This window comes from Trachymyrmex cornetzi, unplaced genomic scaffold (genome assembly GCF_001594075.2).
Source record: "Trachymyrmex cornetzi isolate Tcor2-1 unplaced genomic scaffold, Tcor1.1 scaffold361, whole genome shotgun sequence".
NCBI classification, from domain to species: Eukaryota; Metazoa; Arthropoda; class Insecta; order Hymenoptera; family Formicidae; genus Trachymyrmex; species Trachymyrmex cornetzi.
The window spans coordinates 417,202-438,038 of record NW_017298332.1 but is presented as its reverse complement, the minus strand read 5'-3'; the positions used below and the strand labels follow the sequence as shown (position 1 = coordinate 438,038).

Here is a 20,837-nt window from a genome sequence, read left to right as displayed (position 1 = left end):
ATGGTACAGGACTTTTTGATTCAGTATAGGCTGTTCTACCCACGTATGACAAAAAATGCGGTAGTCGCCAAACACCCTGTATATAGTTCAGTGCCCACTCACACACACACGCACGCACGCACCCACGCACGCACGCACGCACGCGCACACACACGATCGCTACTTCTATTGTAGACTCTGCATTAGCTGTGGTCGCTCTTCTGGGTATCGATCATGAAATTTTATCCCTAGGATGGAAAGTGAAAAGTGAAAATTTTAACCATTGAAGTTATGGAGAAATTTTTCACTTTTCATTTTTCATCCTAGGAAAAAAGTTTCATGATTGATAGCCTGGTTGGAAAAAGGAAAAACAGGGTGATCCCGATTGATTACGGCTCGATTGGACACCACCAATCACAGCGACCGGTGCTTAGGAGCTTTGTAGTCTCAAGTGCTGTGAATGGCTCGTGTCCAATTGAGCCGTGTCCAATTGGGTGCCACCCTTTACACATTTAGCGGAACACACCCTGTTTGAACTATTATCACCTTCATTTTCACTGTTCTTTCTATTACAAACAATGCTATTGTAATTTTTAACTCTAGGGCCGCGGTCCGATACACACTCACAACGCTTAAAAATCATTTCATCCTTGTTGTTTGTCAAATGTTAAACGAAGACAAACAATGCTCATGAGCGTTGTCAGCATGATTCGGACCACGGCCTAAGTCATATCCGTGTACAGTCAAAGTCAGCAACACTTTCAAAAATTAATCGAGATAATACAATACCCAAGTCGAAACGAAATACGTTCACCTCGTCCGAGCGGTTTCTTGAAGGTTGAGACTTTGAAGTCGCTAGCGATTTGTCGTCAATGTCGTCACACGAATAGGAAGCCCGAAGCTGCAGAAAAGCGACGAATACTTGACTAACTTGACGTTGGCAGTTGGCGTCATTTTTTCTCCCATCTCTCTCAAGTCGCCAGTGATTTCTCGCTACATGAAGTCGCACCTTTAAAACCGTTAACAGCGATTGACGTATCAAGTCAAGTATTCGTGCATTCGTGCCAAATCGTACGACGTGCATTACGAAGAGACGCGACGTGTATTTTATTAAGAGGTTATATTCGTGATGGGTGCAACGGAGAATTCCGTATGTTTCTTATTCATAAACGAAATCATTATCATATGAAATGTCATTTAACAAACGTTACGAACGTAAAATTACACGCGTATTGCGATGAAAATAAATTGTGCCGAATCGCGCCGTTATTCACTTCGCCGACAATAAGGTCGTTTATGTTGCCACGTATGGTTGAACGTACTCCGGATAATTGAGATTATATTTTAACAGATCTCTCCTTAGTTGTATAATTGTTTCTAATGTACTTCAAATACATTCACAATTCGCAAATTTTTGTAATTCAAATGAAATTTGTAATTTTTTAATTGGAGCAAGATGTATATTCTAATTAAAAATTTTGCCTATATATTTTTTTTTAATTTTTATTACAATATAACTATGTAATTTTTTTACAACTTTAATTTGTAATTTGTCTTTATATAAAATGTATTTTCTTATTATATCAAAACAAAATAAAAGGCGTTTATTCTGCAGGTCATACAAATCAATAAGTGGGATGGCTCAGCCGTGAAAAATGCTTTGGACGATACAGTCAAGGAAGTACTCACCAAGAAATATAATTACATAGAAAATTTTTCTCTTCTTGATGGAAGACTGTTCCTCTGCGGAATTACTGTTACTATAGCTATCATAGCACTATTATGTGATTACTTATATCCATTCCCTGCTTCCAAGCCTGTTTTAATAGCCTGTGTCTCCTTCTATTTCCTTTTAATGGGACTCTTGACATTGTATACAACGTACAAAGAGAAAGGCATATTTATAGTTGCAATTCAAAGGTGAATTTATATATATGTTTGCAGTCTATAATTTATGGAACTTCTTTCTGTTTTTATTATTATGATACTTTTATTTAAATCATTTGTCTTCTCTTTACATTTTATATCTCACTCATTTGAACTTATTTTCTAATATTAAAGCAGAAATTAAATTATATTTCATACTGAATAGAAATACGGATGTGTAAAATTTTGTATGATGTCATGATCTCTTCCACTTTCAGAGATCCAGCAGGTTTCAATCCTGATATGATTTGGGAAGCAAGTTCCTATTTAAAAAAATATGACGACAAGTACAATCTAGTGTTGTCAGTTAAAAGTACGTCAATGGGAATTTTTAATGAGACAAGTGTTACGAAATCCGTTGCAAATTTCATCGATGTTAATGGCGCAGTGATACCAGGATTAATAGAGACTATAGTAACAAACATGCACGACAGTCTGACATCCCAACGGAAGGAGAAGTAGCAGTGTTCTGAGATAAAAGACAGGGATAAACTAAAATCAATGTAAGCTTTTTTAATGTAATTAAGTTTTTTTTCCTATGAAATACTGTTGCGTCCACAGTTTTTCGGTGATGTTCTGAAATATACAGTACACATGTCCAATTCAGTCCAATTCCTCAAATAATGATATATGTAAATAACACAAAAATAAGAAGCTAAGCATTTTCATTCATGTATTGTAATTATTATACTCAATACTTGCAATTATAAAATGGACATTAAAAACCTTTTGTTAGATAAACAAGTATTTATTACTTATTCCTATCCTGTATATGTAGAGGCCTGATAAAATTTTATCAATATCCGATATCGAAAAACTGGTTACAAATATATAAATTAAAATTTTAATTTATGGAATTTTTATTAAATCAGGATATATTCTAACAATTTTGACAAATTTTCGAGACTCGTAAGAAATATGTCAATATTCTCATTCTCGCTATCTTTTCTAACAATCTATTTTAATAATTTTGACGATATTTTGAAACTTTCCTAAAAAATGCATTTCAAAATTCATGCTTTGCTACATATAATACATTCTTACAATAATTCTTCTAACATTTCTAATATTTTTAAGATGATTGTAACTGTTTTTAATTGAGAGAGAGTGTGTGTGCGCGTGCGCGCGCGTGTGTGTGTGTGTGGTGGGCATAATCGATTATTTGTAAAAAAAGCTATTTAAGTACACGCAATTTTAAATCAATTGCATTTTTTTACTGCAGTTCAATTGAGATGTAAATAATCTTGTCAGGACCGTCACTCCTGTCTAGAGTTTACTCTGGTAAAAGTTATGATACAGTTATTAGGGGCTCCGCACAGGAACAAAGAACAGAACAGAGAATAAGAATTTTAACCTATCAGAAACTGTGTATTCCACGATACACAGTTTTCTAATAGGTTGAAATTCTTATTCTCTGTTCTCTGTTCCTTTTATTGTGCAGAGTCCCTTAGACACCGAGAAATGATTTTTTATTGGTTCCACCATATTCAGGAAACAAAAGCGATAGTAAGACAGAATAAAATAGCTTGTTTCCTCATTTTATCTTATAGCTCCCGGTCGGGCCGAAAACGCTATTATTCTCATGTTCTCCATTAATTAATGGCGGACGCGCACGCGCGCGTGACAGGTGTCCTTACTCTTACTAGAGGAACTCTATATCTTTCTACATCATGTTTTTCTGTATGGGCCCTAGCAATCACTAGCAATCCTATCCTAAATTCCTAGGTCCTAACCAGTCCTAACATGAGCATTGGACTATGAGACAGTAGAAATTGTTCTAAATGTCTTTACTGATCTGTTTTGAACTAAATTTTATCGACAAGTGAATAAAGTAAATTATTTCTTTTACAACTTTCAAAAATGACGACACTTAGACCCTTCACATGCAATGATTTGTTCAAATTTAATAACGTGTAAGTAATTTTGACAAGTTCTTTTCTTCTAACCTAATATTTAGTTAAACAATGTTTTATTGTTGTCAATTGTTATGATAATCATGTCATTTTCAGAAATTTGGATCCGCTTACAGAAACAGTATCCTTTATTTTACTTGACATAAAATTAATAACATTAGCATGTATTTTATCATAAATCTATAAAGTCATATTAATTATCATATAAACATTTGAGTTCTACAATAAAATGATAAATCTCAGAGGAAGATTATTTTAAAATCTTGTCATTTATGAATAATTTTATTTAAAATTATTTTATTTATAATAACGTTTTCCAAAAAGCCTCTAATGGAAAACTAAAAAATTTTTACGTTATGAATTACATTTTATTGATATAATATTAAAACTTTTCAATGTATATTCCTTGATCTTTTGCATTTTTACTTAGTACGGACTTTCGTTTTATATGCATTATCTTTCACATTGGCCAGAATACATTCAAGTGGCGGAATCTCCAAGTGGTGAAATTATGGGTTACAGTAAGTTTATTTGTTTCCAGTATATTCTTGTGAATAAAGCAAGTTTTCATTATCTAAAGTTAACATTATTATTTGAAATCATCAAAGTCATGGGGAAGGCTGAAGGTCATGGAGAAAATTGGCATGGTCATGTAACAGCCCTCACAGTTTCTCCTGATTACAGAAGGTTGGGTCTTGCTGCAATGTTGATGAAATATCTTGAGGATGTATCAGAAAAGTAAACTATAATTTATTATACCTAGTTAATTATGATCTTATTGATACCTTTGTTACATATATATTTTTATTTAAATTAGGAAACAGGCGTATTTCGTGGATCTTTTTGTTAGAGTAAGTAACAAGGTGGCTATTACAATGTATCAACAATTAGGATACATCGTGTATAGGACAGTGTTAGAATATTATAATGGAGATCCAGACGAAGACGCATATGGTACAGAGTTCTCTAGAAAATCTAAAATAAATTTATGTATGTGTGAGATATAATAGATATCTTATTTTTAGATATGAGAAAAGCCTTATCAAAAGATGTAAAAAAGAAATCTATGATTCCATTAACACATCCTGTAAGACCAGAAGAGGTGGATTGAAGCGTTTGAACTTCTTGTATCGTCACAAAAACTGAAAAGTAAATTATATACAAATTATCTGTACAAATTATAAAATTAACAAATATATAAGAAATAGATGTAAAAAATTTATTATTCTTGTTTATAATAACCTTTTTATGTCATAAAACTTGTGGATGTCTTTTTTTTATAGATGTCTTCTTTATTCTATCTCTTAAATGAATAGTTTGACAGTCGCTATCGGCGTCTGTAAAATTGTATTAATGTGCAGTTTATTTGTTTTTCTGTACAATAGTACACAATGTTTTCCACTTGTCTCGCTCATACCTTTTCCATATGAATAAATAATAAATATAAATGTAAGATGTGAGATAGGCTCCGTAGAATCCAATTCACATAGAGCTCGATTGTATAAATTGCTAGCTCTCTCCGCCTATTTTGATTCTACTAATTTTTTAGAAACGCAAGTCCGTTTTGATGGTGATATTTACACGAATAAATGAGTGTAATACGCGTACGATTCCTTCAACTATGTCATTATACACAGGTGCTAATCACCCACGCACAATAGCATTCGATATATTATATAAAAAATTAAGGACAAAATGTCGTTCTTGCATATCTTTGTACTGCTCTCAATAGTCTGAGGTTCGAATTATTCATACAAACATTCACAATGTGCTAAATGAAGCTGAGTATACGCGCACCTTAGTCCATCTAGATATTTAAAGGAGATCGCGAAGATCTGAGGGATTTTCAAGACGTCTTCCAGAGACCTTGCAGAGATCCTTTGAAAATCGAGACCCACTATTCCACTTGAGACAGACGCATAGTGGTGTAATTTCAAAAATTACAAAACCGTCAAAGTTTTGAACGTATTGCACGAAAGCCCTACTTTCAGCTCATAATTTGTAACCGCTAAAAGGAAGACGTTTACTAGTTACGTAGGACACGTCAAACGCGAGTACAAAACTTCTGTCTCTCACTCTCGCTTTCTGTGTGTGTGTGTGTGTGTGTGTGTGTGTGTGTGTGTGTGTGTGTGTGTGTGTGTGTGTGTGTATATGTATGTATGTATATGTATATATATATATATATAAATAACGTTATAATCGTTACGTATGTTTTAATACACAATGTTGCACACGTACTACGCGCAGGAACGTAATGTTAATTATGTTAAATAATAAATTACGTTCCCAATTACATCTATTTGGTCGTGTACCTGTAAAAAGAAACCATATAATCGCTAACACCTTAAATAAATATCAGATATGAGACTAGTTGTTATCAAAGTTAATACGAGTATATCGGATTTCTTCTTTGTTTATTGATCGATTTCACGAGTAGCCTCACATAAAAGAAGCAAATGATGTTCGAAAATGAGAAGAGAGAAAAAGTCAGTCTCTCTTTTTTGTCAATGAGACAGTTTCGTTTTCAGGTCTATTTATTATCCTAAAAAATATATAATTGTTAAAATAAAATAATCTTTTTTTCTATATTGAATATGCTTTCCTTCTTTGCTAGAATATCACAAAATCGAATTTAATTTCGAATAAATTCAAATTATGAAATATATACAAAAAAATTTCAATTAAATTTAAATTCTCACACGAGACTCGAATCTCTATTAGGGATGTTCGATCTTAATTCGATTTCCTTTGCAATTTTGTTGTGAATCGTGTTTTAAGAGTGAATCGATCTCCAATTTTTCTCGATAGTACATTTGAAAAAATTACCAAAATGCCCGATTACGCAATAAAACATAAGCAGTGAACGAATTGGCCAATCATAGTAGAAACCTTAATTAAGATTAAGACCTTAATTACTGATTAAGACCTTAATTAAGCAGAAGGAAATCCAATATGTTGATTTTCTTATTGCTTAAGTTTCTCTGTGTGCCATGATTTTTATAACAACAGTAGTTATAAAGTCCCTGCTAAATAAAACATTTTATTCAAGATCGGTGAAAATCATGTTTTGTTCTAAAAAAAAAAACTTTTTGGCCAACTCTGATTTTACTGCATAAATGTTTCTGGATCAATCTTCAAGAGATCAATCTTTTTAATGCGATCTCTATGGTGAACCGATCTATTGATCCGAGATTGATTCACAGATCGATCTTCAATATATGTGAATCGTACACCCCTAATATCTTTTTAACCTAAATCAATTTGAATTTCAATTAAATTTTAATTAATTATCAAAATTAATTTATTTTGATAAAATAAATTTATGTAAAACTTTTTGTCTGATAAAAGTAGAACAAAACTTTTGAATAAAGTTTAAAAATTTATGTTCCAGATTATGACATAGCGATAACGTTCATATAGGCTCGGAGGTGTTCTGTTCGACATCGAAAATTGGGAAGAAACGCATCGCTGTATCATTCGAGAGATATACTCCTAAACATTTAATAACTTTGATTAATATATACACAATACGATGTAAATACATCACTATTACGCAATATTTTACGCATTCTTTTCTGCTTCTGTTTTTAATTTGATATATAAATGCGTAGCAAAAGTCTCAGCTTGTTACTTACGTAGCCGCTGGATGAAACTATTCGATGTGTAATCGCACATACTAAATTAGGCAGTGTTACAGATCGATTTTAGTGTTCGATTCGATTTCAGCCGCTTTTTAATCACCAGCACGGTCGTTCGTGGTTAGCTCTTACGCTTATTATTAAATATTTACACAGATATTCTTGTAAGCGTCGATACTAATTTACATGCACATACAAACGTAAACATGATTCGAACAGGTTTGCGACTTAAAAAAAAAAAAAAAAAAAAAAAACACGCACCGCACATCGCAGTGTACGATACTAATACTGCACTGTTAAGCTGCTTTTATATGATACAAACGACAAACAAAATATTCATCGCAAATAGATCTTGGCGCGAATCCAAGAAATATATTCTCATTGTCTTTCCAAAAAATTAACGCGATGCGACATTTTAAGGTCTTTGGTGATCTGGCGTGGATTTCAATATATCAGGTTGAGTTGGAAGACAGCTTGAACCTGCAAAAAAAAAATAAAATTCATTAAACATTGTTTTTGTAAAATATTAGTTGGAGTTAATTGCTGACTAACAATATATAATCATTATTTTGTTATACAAGTTAACTAGTTAAAAAATCTACTAATTTTAACTTTTAATTTGTTGCTTGTCTATTAAGATATTATTAGATGTTGAACTTAATTCCTGCCGTTTTTCGTCTCCAAAATTGATTTGTTTCGAAGAGAAGATGAATGAATACCTTAATCAAAGTAATTTCCTCCATTTTCTACTTTATTACTAATTAATAATAGTTTATTAATAATACTTTGATTAAGGTATTTTCCTTCGAAACAAATCAATTTTGGAGACGAAAAACGGCAGGAATTAAGTTCAATACCTAATAATTCTAAGAGATCGATCATCAACATTCATGATACAAGAAACAGTTAACCAAAAGTGATTCTGAATCAATGTTTACAGTAATTTTGTGCTTTTATTTATCAATCTTCGAAACAATCCAATATAATTATAATTTTATATAACATGTTTAAAAAACAGAAATCTCTTTTTTTTTACCGACCAGTCGCAGGTCTGAGAGTGGATTTGATGGACCGGTGTGATCCATTGCGTGTTAGAGTATTCATTTGTGGAGTACCCGGTAATGCATGACCCAGTGCGTTCATATAATCAGCGATCAATAATGTTATTTCCAAAATCTATAAAGGATGGATAAAATTAATATTTGTCTAAATTACTAGCTTTCCACGAGACGTTAGTCTACTATGCGCACTTTGGGTTTAGAGAGTGCGAACAACAATTTTTGTTCAGCTGCACCCTCGTCTGGACAAGCGACGAGCATAAAATCATCCAAACAGCCACCGAAAGTTATTATGTTCGCATAATTGTACCGGCACATGACAGCCATTGTTTGTAATTCAAGCAACGTTACACTATCCTCAGAAACCGCTATCCAAACCGTCACAGGATCGCCTTGCTTTAACTATAACGAAAATTATTTAAATAAAATCAAATCACATACGTATATAATATATGAAATATATTTTAATCTATTATTAATCATCTTGTTCCTACTTATAAAATATTTGTAATAGCATCATTATACCTTTGCTTGATACAGGGTAGCTCCAAAGAAAGGCCACTTTCTGGTGCATGTAAGATATATACGAACACAATCCAATACGCTACGTCCTTTTAAAGCGATCCACTTTTCCTGTAGCTTCTCCTGCAATTCCCTGATGGAATAAAAATAATTTATTATAAAACAGCGAGAAATGTATAATTTAACGTAAAAATAAATATTCTCTTGATATTTTTTTTTTAATTGAATTTAGCGATCATTTACCTCAATTGATCAGCGGTAATGTTGGCTCGATAGCGTAATGGATAAAACTTATCCAGAGCTTGGAGTACGAGATGATGTGGATTGCTTCCAGGGCCACTTCCACGTGCTTTATCATTGTTGTATTCTCCAAAATCAATCTATAAAATTGATTAAATGATCGTAGAACAATGAATTGATTCAATTATTCAATTATACTTTACTTTAAATATTTACAATAATTAATTTTACAATAACAATAAGTATAATAAATTTACAATAATAAATATAATAAATTATAATAATAATAAAATACATGCATATAATTATTATTTAAATATATTTAAAAAACATGAAAAACCTAATTAATATAAATTGTACCTGTGCCATCAACGATGCTAGTTCAAAAGCGAGTTCACGATTTAGCGGAAACTTTCCTTGCACAACTTGTTGATTCACTTGGTAACACAGTAAGAGCCTCTCTTTGTCCGTTTCCATTTTAGCAGCTTGCCGCCAGTAGCAACGAGATTTGTACGTCAATTGTATCACTCTAGTATTCTCAAACTTTCCCGAACCTTTCTCTCGTAACGCTGTCTCCCACTTTGAGATAATGTCACACAACTGAAGCATAGTTTGTATTAAGTTTTAAATCAAGTAGGATAACAAGTTCTTATTTTATTTAAAATTGTCAATTTTATTAGAAATACAATATAAATGTTATCAACCCCAGTAATATATATTTTATATATTTGATTTGATAAAGTTTGGTATATCTTTTTTATATGAATAGTCTCGAGTGAATGAATAATTTGATGTGAAAAGATGATTCCAATTTTTACAAACCTTCGCTTCTGGATCGATAAAATGTTCCAGATCTTTTTCGATCGGATCATCGCTGAATAGCGTGAAACCGGATTGATGAACGTCCCTACAGCCGATTTCTTGATTGAGAGTATTCAGAAATTCCTCTATCGTAGTACTGCCGTCAAAACTCACAACCTGATAGGTGCCATTCAGAAAATGAACTGGTATGGCATGCGGTAATGAATGATGGTATGGATTTTTCATAAGTATTGAAAGTACTTCCATTCTCGACGGTTTTACTTCTCTACCACCGTTTTGCAATGTCCTTTCTAAGGCTCTCTCACAATAAGCCGCATATTTGCCGCATTCCGTTCTGGTATAATACAATGCAATGTGATGCAAGATGAATCAATAGTAACAAAAATTAGAATTGGATCTGTCATTGCAGAAGAGACGTGTTTTTTTGTGACTTCAACTGATTAAACCAATTAAGATAAATTCATTTATCACTAAGATAAAGATTATACTATCAAAATAGTTGCAGCAATGCATATAGAAAAGTACTTTTCGAATTCTGGTTTTAGACTAAGCAAAATCCGTAATAAAACTTTTGTATTTGCGGAAATGGATAACGCATAAAAAATTTATCATCCTACATCTGCAAAAAATAAACTACAAGAAATATAATTGTTAAGATTCACGAGTCTTTCAAATTCAGTCTTATCTCCTAAAGATCTAATATTTTTATTTTTATTGGAAAGAACTACGTTAAAATTTCTCGTTAAAATTCCGGAATTGAGTTAAAAATTTATTTTTACGTTTACGTTATAATAGGAGAAAAGATGGTAATGCTCTGCTACTAATGAGGGTCCTACTTAAAATTCTGTTAAAATTAATTCATTAAATCATTTTTTGCAACAGTTTTTAACTTGTTTTTAAATATAGGTATTAAAATTGTGAAACAATTTGCCGCTTTTTTAGTGCTGCTTTTTGATAATTGTTTATCTATTATAAGGTACATACTACCAGGGATGGGAAGGTTACTTTTAAAGTTACCTTTAAGTTACTTTTTATTTAGAAATTAAGTACAATAAATTAAGATATTTTATTTCATATATCATATTTTATCATTTGCTTCAACTTTGTATTATTATTTGTAATTTATTGTACTTAATTTCTAAATAAAAAGTAACTTTAAAAGTAATTTTCCCATCCCTGCATACTATATACATTAAAGTTTTTTCGTATGATTTTCAAGTTTAAAGTGATTATAAAATTGGTCAAATAACAAGTGTGTTTTATTTATCCTAAATTAATTCTTAAGATGCTATTCTTTTATTATGAGAAGATAAGTAAGCTTGAAAAACTATATCTTCGGTAAGACTAATTAAATGTAAATTTTATCAATGTTTTTATGACTTCTAACAAGTAAACCCCGGGATTTTTAACAAAAAATATTGTAGATGAGTTGTTTTTCATTAAAAATTTTTGTGGTTATCATTTTAAAACGATTGATGATTTTAAGAAGTTCCTAAAGATATCTGCAGAGAAAAAGTGCTCACGATAAATAGCAGAACAGAATCAACGCAAAAATATTATTAAAGAAACTTCTGAGTCCGATACTTTAATGCATTCAAATTTTTCTATAAATTCAAGCTATTTAGACTTCATGGGAAATGTAAATAGACCTGAAAAATCTAGATTCTATAAAAATATACAGATTGCCCACTTTTTATCATTACACTTTGATAGTCACATTATAGTGTTCTTTTTCATTTACATAATTTTTTCTATTTTGTGAACTACTGTCTTAATTATTTCAAGTGTGTTTAAAGTAAACTTAGATTAATAAATTACTGTTTGCAATATCATCGACTTAAATATATATAACTAAAAGATAAAAAAATTATAAAAAAGATAAGAGTCCATATTACCATCTTTTCCTTTTAGAACAAATCAGAGTGCAAATGTTAGAAATGGTTCTTCTTCTCTCTTATGAGAGATTTTTCTTCCTATTTCCTCATGAAATGATCTGAGAGCTTTTTTTCACGTTTCTCTCTGCAATGATCGATCCATTTTCCGATCGACTCACTCACTTGCTGTCGGCATTTCTCTGCAGGTGCAGTTTCAGGTACCATAGTAGCCGATTATTTTTGGGCAGGAAGAGGGAAACGGCGAGCGCCAAGAGCTGCCATCCCTGGATAAGCACATACTGCGCGGGATTAGTTTTGCAGTCCAAGATAGTGGAGGTCGAGTGGCCCTGCGTGAGCGGAGGACTGTGAGAAGTCGAGGCCGTTGATTGCGCGTCCGCATTTTCACCGCTGCCATTTGCCGCGGGACTTTGCGTATCGCAGGTGAAGAGCGATTGCGTGGCGCAGAGGAGGAGTTGCTGCAATGGTATGCTGGCATACTACTACGTCCCGGCATATATCTCAGCCAATCCTAATATACTACTTTTCGTCAAAGGGTAAACGCGACACATTTTACACGAGTGACGAAACATCTTGATATTTGTATTATGCCATTTACCTTTTCAGCTTTTTATTTTTATTATTTTAATTTATTATTTTTTAGATGGATATTCATTCTCCATATGTATGCATAGATACTATTTCGATCGTGAATATGTACATTTTACAAAAAAACAGCGAATTAAAAGAATGGGGGATTAATTCTGCCAAATCAAATTTCTGCCCTTCGAGAGAAAGTGAGGATTAATTTAAAGATTCTTAGTTTTCTATTGCATTCTATGTATATTCTATTCCTTTCTGTTCTTATCATATGTGCGTTATTTGTGTTACGCACAAGTGATTAAACAAATAATCTCTCTAAATAAGATTTTCAGTGCAACAGTGATTTTATTTTTCTAAGAATTTGAAAAAATTTGTATGTATGTATATATAATTTTCTCAAATTCCTAAGATCGATTTTTTCTATTTATTTTTGTAGAATAAGATGTAACAATACAATTTAAGTGCACACAATGTGAAAAGACAATTACTTCAATTTTTCACTGAGTGGTTTTCTTTTAAAATACTTTTTAAAGTAAAATAATATTGACGAATTAATAAAAGTAAAATAAATGAAAACATAGAAAGCAAAAGACAAAATAATCTTGAAAATCGTCCCATGATCTCGAAAATTAGAAATTTGTAAATTTAGAGACAAAATCTCAATTGATTGCCTTTAATTAACTGATTTTTCACACGACATGTAGATCTCTTTTTCTTTTAAAAATTTATACTACTAGAAAGTAGAATTAATTGAATTAATTGTGTTTCGGTAGTAGTTAGTTAGTAGATAAGCACGAGAAATCGAAATTTCACCGCACAACTCTACGTGTTAATCGAATAAAAACGCGTACTCGGTATAAACCCTTTAAAATTACATGAAAATTAAAATGTGTCAATGAGAAAAGCTCTTAGGCCGCGTGAATCTACCGTACCAATTGTAAAGCGTTGCGTTTACGTTCGTTGACATTACATGAGACGACTGAGGCTCTTTTTCTTCACAAGTTTGTCTTGTGATGCAAAATTCGGGACAGCACTGTCCTTGTACATATTATGTCTTTTTTTTTTAAATAAAGCTGAGGGAAGAAGGATAGACAGAAAAAGAGAGAGGAAAAGATAGTAGAAAGGAAAAAAGAGGAAAAGGCAACAAAACAAAGAATTCAAAGTTATCTACGAGATGTCTAAAATATATCTTTAAAGTGATTTATTTGAATTACTTTTTAGATATTTTTACATCTTTGTGACATCTTTTGAAGATTTGTTTTGTTCGGAAAAGGTGTGTGTAAAGGATTATAACTTTTATTTGTTAAAATAATCTAATATATATTCCGGCAATAAGAATCTAAATCTCTAAGCAGCATTCAAACAGAGAATATCCAAGTAACTATATATTGCAGCTATTATAAAAAAAGGAACTCGTGTGAAAAATTAGAAAAAAAGAATTTAAAAATGTTTCTTTTTGTGTGTGTCCTCATGTACACCAACATACCATTCTGCAAGTGTGTGTGTGTGGCGCGGAACGTATTTTGACAGATTTCTCATTCAGAAAAAAATATTATGTTTTATGTAACTATCAGATTTGACAGACGCTATATCAACAGACATCCACATAGATTACAATATTGTGATAATTGTCGAAATATGTTCAGCTCACATGATGGGCGTTAGGGTAATTTGATCGGGTATGATGTATAAATATTAAAATATATGATGAAAAGTAAATGAAACTTAACACCATCGTGATGCCTAACAGAATTATAAACGCATGCGATTGAAATAGAGTGAGAATCTAAAAGACAGCACACTTAAAGCGGCAAATTAGAATTAAATGTGTGAATGATTGTTAAAACTAAAATAGTCATTGAACTTGGTCAAGTATTGTGGCAATAAGCGGCGTATTTTTATCGCTAAATATTATCGAGTGCTATATTTTTAGTTGAACCATTCTAAACCACTACTTAGTATCCACGCCTGGAAGGATTATTTGTAATACTTGACTAAGCATACCCAGTGTACCATTTTCCGCGTTGAAAGAAATATCGTTCGAATGATCGATATTAAAAATATGATCAATGATGTTTATGAGATACAGATGAGATCTATCAGAGATAAAAAAAAACAGATGATCGATGAGTATCGTTTTAACTTCAAAAATGGTACAGGATGGTTGAATGTTGTTTTTGTTAAACAATAAGCAGGACTTACAACGCGCGCAGTACCCAGTGACACAAGTCTGGCGGCCTTTTTTACCTGTACGCCCAAACGATGTTGGGTGTGACGACTTGTCTGCTTTACCAGTGCGCATATAAATTCAGATTGAAGTTCAGGCTGGTCTAGGCATTGTTGCAATGCGTTTTGCGCTAGAACCACATGGTAGTCGATACCTGCTTGTTCTACTGCCACCGACATAAACAGCTGACAGGCCTGTACGATGAGACGTGTGTTAATTATTTTAGTGATACATTAAGCTTGTTCCTTTTAGCCACGCCTTGCTATACACTTTTCTGCATTTAATATAATAAAATAAAAATATATTTCGACATATAAATGGAAAAAGAAAGAATAACTGAAAAGTGTAGAAAATGTAGCTAAGAAGAACTAGATTTCATTATAAATGTTAATAATTAATATAAAAAAATTATCTATACCAAAATTGAATTGAAACTTGTAAATTTACCGTATTTAAAATGAGACAAATATATATATATCTACATTTTGAGAATAAAAGGACAGAAAAGAAAAAATATATAGAAACCATAGTTCTAGAAGCACCGTAAGATTTAATTAACTTAATATATTAGAATATTGGAAATAATTAGAACTGTTACTTCTATCGAGAGAAAAATGTTAAAAATTTGGCATAAATCATAAGTAAAGCAATCGCGAAAAAATCGACGAGAGAACGTGTCAACCTTAAAGAGTTTTATGGCTTCGGTTTGCAAAGTTTCGGAGGTCAAGCTTGTCAGCGGGCTCGTGATGCTCTCTTTCGTGTGTAGCAGTAGGGGATGCCGCCATAGCACACAGCTGGGATCACCGTCAGTTTCCATTAGTCTCTGCACCAGTTGCTCGTATTGTGTGCCCGCGCTCGGTCCACCACCCGATACCACTGTTAAGTGGTAGAGCCAATTATCCTTATCCTGTTTATGTGGCATCAGTAAATAAGTTGGACCCTGATGCGTCGGAAAGATGCCAATTGTTCTTTCGTGTGGGCACTCGGCGTCTCTCTCTTCGCTATCGCTATCCGAAACATGTTCCACCTCCTCCACTCGAGCATCTCTCATATTGATTTGGCCAATAGGATTCTGATGGTTCAAAGAATTGATTGAATACATTTTTTTATGAGAGTATGAAATATGTACTAAATGTTCAAGAAACACAATTGTTATTGAGCTATAAATAACTGGCTAAATAAAAAGTGATCAGGAAATATTCTCCTGAAAACTCTTTATAAGATACTAAATTTAAAATTGCAGTTAATTAATTATCTTAAATCTTGTTTAAATTTTCGATCATAATAACAATTTTGTTTGTATTCATGTTTATTTGTGTATACTAACCGTATCACTGGGACACTTAAAGTAAAGGAACATCTTGCCGATGAGCACACACCAACACTTCTTCGCGTGGCCGTTTTTCACCTTCGTCAACCAACCCTGTATCGTTGGTTTATTATCTTCCCTGCTGAGCAAGAGTTTTGTTGCGTTTCGCCTCTGCACGTTCTGCAGTACTCTTATCCAGTCTTCCATTGTGGCGATGCAGTCTGCAGTCAAGTAATAGGTCTTCTTACCTGTAGCTATTTCAAAAGTGGCAGCTCCTTCAGCTCTATTGATCCTGGAAGAAACATAAAAATATAAATATCAAACTACAGATTTTTTCAAAAGAAACAAAAATTAAATGTACTCAAATATAATGCTTTCCTAAGATATTAAAAATATCTTAAAATATTGATAATCTTTTATGTTACAGTCTGTTCATTTAAGCAATTTTTTTCGCAGTGACTTATAAATTCATCTGAAGCTATTTTTATCGCATACCTGCACACTTCGTCTAAGATTATTTGGCCTTGAGGTTTCCGGTTGACATCATTTTGACTCTTCCAATATGTTAATATACCGTTTTTCAGTACGAACCATCGCTTCCGCCAAGTTTTTAACTTGCCGCCTAATTTCGCCAGATGACCTGTTTTTTCCAACGATTCCTGTCTCTTTGGACTTTCGCCAGAAACGCGCATTAGAAGGCTAGGCATACTAGATTCTAGAGATGTCGAACTTAGTGCATCGGGAGGTATTGCATAATCCTCGGATAAACCTGACTCGAGAGAAGTATCTGTAAACCAAATGAACTTAAAGTTGTTGGATGCCGGATATTTTATACGTAAATTTCAAAGCATTTCGCTTTCTCTTGATGCTTGGTTAAAAAGTTATTTTTTTTGCGTCTCTTTCCTTTTTCGATATACAACATATTATCAAAATAATTATAATAAATTTAATTTACGTGTTACATTTCTCAATAAAAATATTGCTGTATTATAATTTATTATAGTATACTAATTTTCCTTGTTTGGAAAATAGATGAATGTTTTGAAAATAGTGAAAAAATTATAAAAAATGTTATGTAAATTTTATCATAAAATGAATAGACAGAAGAAAAATCATATTAATTAAACTCACCACGTTTTACGCTTTTACTGGGAGACCCGCTAGAGCTTCTTTTTGCGGGACTGAGGCTACTGGTTGTTTTAATACTTTTCGAGGGACTGCTTCCGCTACCGAGGGAGGAATCCGTATTGTCGGACGAGCTATTGGTAATTCTAGTATTAGTTTCGGTCTGATTCGGATGTTCCTCGCCGTCCGAACTATCATCAGAGCTATCGCCGAAAGGCATAGATCTGATTTGACTGGCACGTCCTAAAAAATATATGATCGATAAAGACATATCACAAATTTATACAACTTTACAACAAATTTATACAGCTAATTATTATTTACATTAATAAATGTGATTTTTGTTATATTGTTGCGTATTTTCCTCTTTCATGCTAACTTTTAAAAGTTAATTAGTATTTTTGTAATCTACCTTTGACAGTAGCGTATACTGGAACAGAAATATCGCAGTAGCCTTGAGAGTTGTGCGCTGTTAAGTTGTGTCCTGTGGCCTGAGAATGCTTCGATGAACTCGTCGTGGTAGTCATTGTGGAGGGTGCGGATTCCTCGTTTGTTGGTGGACCGATGCCAAGGCCACCATCCGCTACCTACAAATAGTTAATCGAGGTTTAGTTATTTCAGAAATTAATATAGGATATATAAAAAAATTAGATTATTTCAAATTAGTTTATGCATTGATAAACTAATTTAATAATCTTTACGGTTTTCACTTCATTTGTACACATGTTTGTACAACTAAAATTATCATTACTTGATATATTTTCGCCTCCCAGCTAGGAAACCTATGTAACGGTGGGGTCGGCGGACGAGGACCTTGTCCGCCTCCTTGCAGCCAGTTCATGCCCTCCCGGCTGGGTGTATATATCTCAGCATAGTCGTGCACCGCTTCCGAGCTTCCGCTGTCTCGACTGGCCTCCGAAACACCAGACATATTTGGCAACATCACCAGGTTCTCCACCGCTGCGGCTAATTCCTCCGACAGTAGACTAAGAGAGGATAAAGAGAAGCGGCAAGTATAAAGCACAGAATCAATTCAATTAACTTTTATGCAGAGTGTATGTATGTGCGTGGCCGCGTCTTTAAATTCTACACTGTTCGTTAAATTAAAACAGTATTCTACTGTTCGCTAAATTAAAAGCACGTAAATTTAATTCAAAATTTTATAAAACATTATATTATGACGTAAATATAATAAACGTATAAATATAACAAATATGATAAATAAAACACACATAACAATAAAAGTATAATAAGAGGGTGGGACGACGGATCCCCTCAGGAAGTCCCAGGACGTTACAGGGTACCACATTTCGAAAACTCGGGCGCCGCTATCACGTCGTGAGGCCTCCCAAGGAGAATCGAGATACGAGAGACGAATGCATTTAGTGTGCTCGTAAAAGTAGCCGAGAGAAGTGTTTAGTCTCGAAAGAATTGAAGCGTTTATCACGCGCACGCGCGCGCGCGGACGAAAGTTTTACCTCGAGTCCATGTTGGCGGTCGCGACTCCTCGTTGGATGTTGCCGCAAGCGGACAAATGTCTCCGGTGCTTCGTGCTTGTTTGCGGTTCCGCCACAGTATTTTGCACGCACTCCGGTGCCGTCTGCGGGGTACCCTCTAAGCTCTCTGATCGTCTACGATCGATACGCAAGGTGGGATCCACTTCCAAAGACAATGACGCTCTCGTCGGTGCCTGCATTTACAGAATTTGTTGTTTAAGAATCTATTAGATCTATCCAAATTCCATTAATCACAATATAAGTTTTTTCGTCTAATAAGTAACATTTTTAATAATTTAAAAATAATTTCGAATAAGTATTATTTATTATAGCTCTTTTATTTAATGACTAAAAACTAATGTTAAAAAGAGAGAAAAAAAATTCTACGGACTATCTAAAAAAACTTACGGGAGGTTTGAGTCCGATATTAGTTATATGATTGCGCAACAATTCGAGTTGCTGGTTACACTTGTTGTTCTGTTCCCTCAGATGTTGATTTTGTTGTTCTAGTTCCCTCAATTTATTAGTGACCCATTCTTTTATCCTCGCTGCTTTCGCTTCCACTTGCCTGGCGTCATGTAGCCGTAGCTGCCTCTGTGAATAAACGACGTTGACTGATTGATAAAAGGAGTTCCGATCCCACCCATTCGGGTAATCATCAAATATCTCGACAGATTATAGATAATCTCATATCTTTAAAAAAAACCGCGGATAACGCAAATCATGTAATCGAACAAAAAATGATATATGCATAATAATTTTTAAATAGGTATGATTAGAAAAATTATCATAAATGGTTGTTTAGTCAATTAATTTATACAATTATTAAAAATTTTTTTTATTGATTTATATTAAAAAGTCATTTTTCAAAACCATCAATGTTGTCCAATAATTATATTATAGTTGCCAAAAAAATATTTAAAACTTTTATTTCGGTATGATAAATTTAATTTGTTTGCCAAAGTATTACTCAAAAAAGCGCTTTTCGCTATAATAGTTTTTTGACACAATAAAGAGTATGACTTACCTGTTCCTCGACTTGAGTTTCTAATTTCGAAATACAGGCACAATGGACCTCCTCGATCTTGTCATTCTGCGTACCGGAGGTCGACGGCAGCGAATGCGGCGGAGAACCAACGCCGGATGTGCTGAGGCAGTACTCACCCTTCACTAGCCGCTCCTCCATCATCCGTACCTGAAATGGACAGAGAGTGAGCAAGCGCTCAATGCTCATGTTAATGCTACAATTCCTGAAGACGCTGACGTTCGATTTTTAACACGCAATATTATCGATACTATCTAGATTTGATTATCGGTATGTCATCTGTTATCTCTACGAAGTCAGTGTGATTAATTTGAAGTTTTTAAATTAAAATTTTTTCGCTTTTTCTTTAGTTCAAGGGAGAAATGTTCAGAGACCGTCAGTCGTCAGAAATTGTAAGTTTAAATATTCGAAGATTTTATTAAGCTCTCTTCAAGTTATACAAAAAATTCGTTTAAAATTAAATTAAGGATATAAAAAAATTAGTATCAATTTACTTTTCTGAAACTTTTGAAGACTTTTTCATTTTCAATTTCAATCGCTAGACAGTTTACTTGATCGTTAGATGGCAACTGTTACACAAATATATAGAAATGCATTTTAATAAATTAATTATATAAATAAATATTTCTAAACTCCAAATATTTCATTGCTTCATTACATTTTTTCAAATGATATATATATATATATATATCATATAATAATTTAAGTAAAAAGTTATTCATAATCTACATACATATTTTCTTATATGCCGTTAAATAATTCCCATAAATATTTTTGATAGCAGAATAAGCATCCCCTTCGCTAACAGAATTCAACGAATGAAATAACTGATTGAAAACTTTTGCTTGATCGCAAATAATCGCGAATCCAGGTAATAAAATCCTTATCGAAAAATCTCCTTCAACCGGAAGATATCCTAAAGGGTACTTGATAGCGAATAATCGTAAACCAAAGATGTAAAAGACCGACCGAAGAGAAAATCTGATCGTTTGCAAATAATCGTCAACAACAGATGCAAAATAATTACAGAAAGTGGTTAGATAGTAGATAATCGCTAATCGAA

General features: G+C 33.0%; 3 protein-coding genes across 7 annotated transcripts in view; 2 read left to right on the top strand and 1 right to left on the bottom strand.

Moving 5' to 3' along the window:
- Positions 1–806: 806 nt before the first annotated feature.
- On the top strand, positions 807–2,625 carry Spase25 (Signal peptidase complex subunit Spase25). Its single transcript, XM_018511119.1, has 3 exons — positions 807–1,129; positions 1,595–1,899; positions 2,124–2,625. The coding sequence occupies exons 1-3, from the start codon at positions 1,109–1,111 to the stop codon at positions 2,365–2,367; spliced, it is 570 nt and encodes a 189-aa protein (XP_018366621.1). The 5' UTR covers positions 807–1,108; the 3' UTR covers positions 2,368–2,625.
- A 958-nt stretch (positions 2,626–3,583) lies between these two features.
- On the top strand, positions 3,584–7,286 carry Naa20A (N-alpha-acetyltransferase 20 A). Its single transcript, XM_018511131.1, has 7 exons — positions 3,584–3,818; positions 3,915–3,939; positions 4,249–4,339; positions 4,427–4,556; positions 4,636–4,772; positions 4,844–4,967; positions 7,210–7,286. The coding sequence occupies exons 1-6, from the start codon at positions 3,766–3,768 to the stop codon at positions 4,927–4,929; spliced, it is 522 nt and encodes a 173-aa protein (XP_018366633.1). The 5' UTR covers positions 3,584–3,765; the 3' UTR covers positions 4,930–4,967; positions 7,210–7,286.
- A 567-nt stretch (positions 7,287–7,853) lies between these two features.
- LOC108763482 (uncharacterized protein CG43867) overlaps positions 7,854–20,837 on the bottom strand; it is a 74,070-nt gene continuing 61,086 nt past the window's right edge. For 3 of the 5 annotated variants that reach the window (XM_018511126.1, XM_018511130.1, XM_018511128.1), the window contains 18 exons: positions 19,757–19,924; positions 19,138–19,323; positions 18,712–18,923; positions 17,985–18,219; positions 17,646–17,820; positions 17,240–17,476; positions 16,604–16,895; positions 16,127–16,400; positions 15,482–15,871; positions 14,820–14,993; positions 12,156–12,448; positions 10,099–10,432; positions 9,637–9,876; positions 9,280–9,416; positions 9,040–9,169; positions 8,707–8,916; positions 8,497–8,632; positions 7,854–7,936 (listed from right to left, as the gene is read on the bottom strand). In XM_018511126.1, coding sequence (XP_018366628.1) covers positions 7,872–7,936; positions 8,497–8,632; positions 8,707–8,916; positions 9,040–9,169; positions 9,280–9,416; positions 9,637–9,876; positions 10,099–10,432; positions 12,156–12,448; positions 14,820–14,993; positions 15,482–15,871; positions 16,127–16,400; positions 16,604–16,895; positions 17,240–17,476; positions 17,646–17,820; positions 17,985–18,219; positions 18,712–18,923; positions 19,138–19,323; positions 19,757–19,924 — 3,888 coding nt within the window. In that variant the 3' untranslated portion in view covers positions 7,854–7,871. The remainder of the gene's footprint in view (positions 7,937–8,496; positions 8,633–8,706; positions 8,917–9,039; positions 9,170–9,279; positions 9,417–9,636; positions 9,877–10,098; positions 10,433–12,155; positions 12,449–14,819; positions 14,994–15,481; positions 15,872–16,126; positions 16,401–16,603; positions 16,896–17,239; positions 17,477–17,645; positions 17,821–17,984; positions 18,220–18,711; positions 18,924–19,137; positions 19,324–19,756; positions 19,925–20,837) is intronic. The other 2 variants (XM_018511127.1, XM_018511125.1) reach the window with 2 other exon arrangements.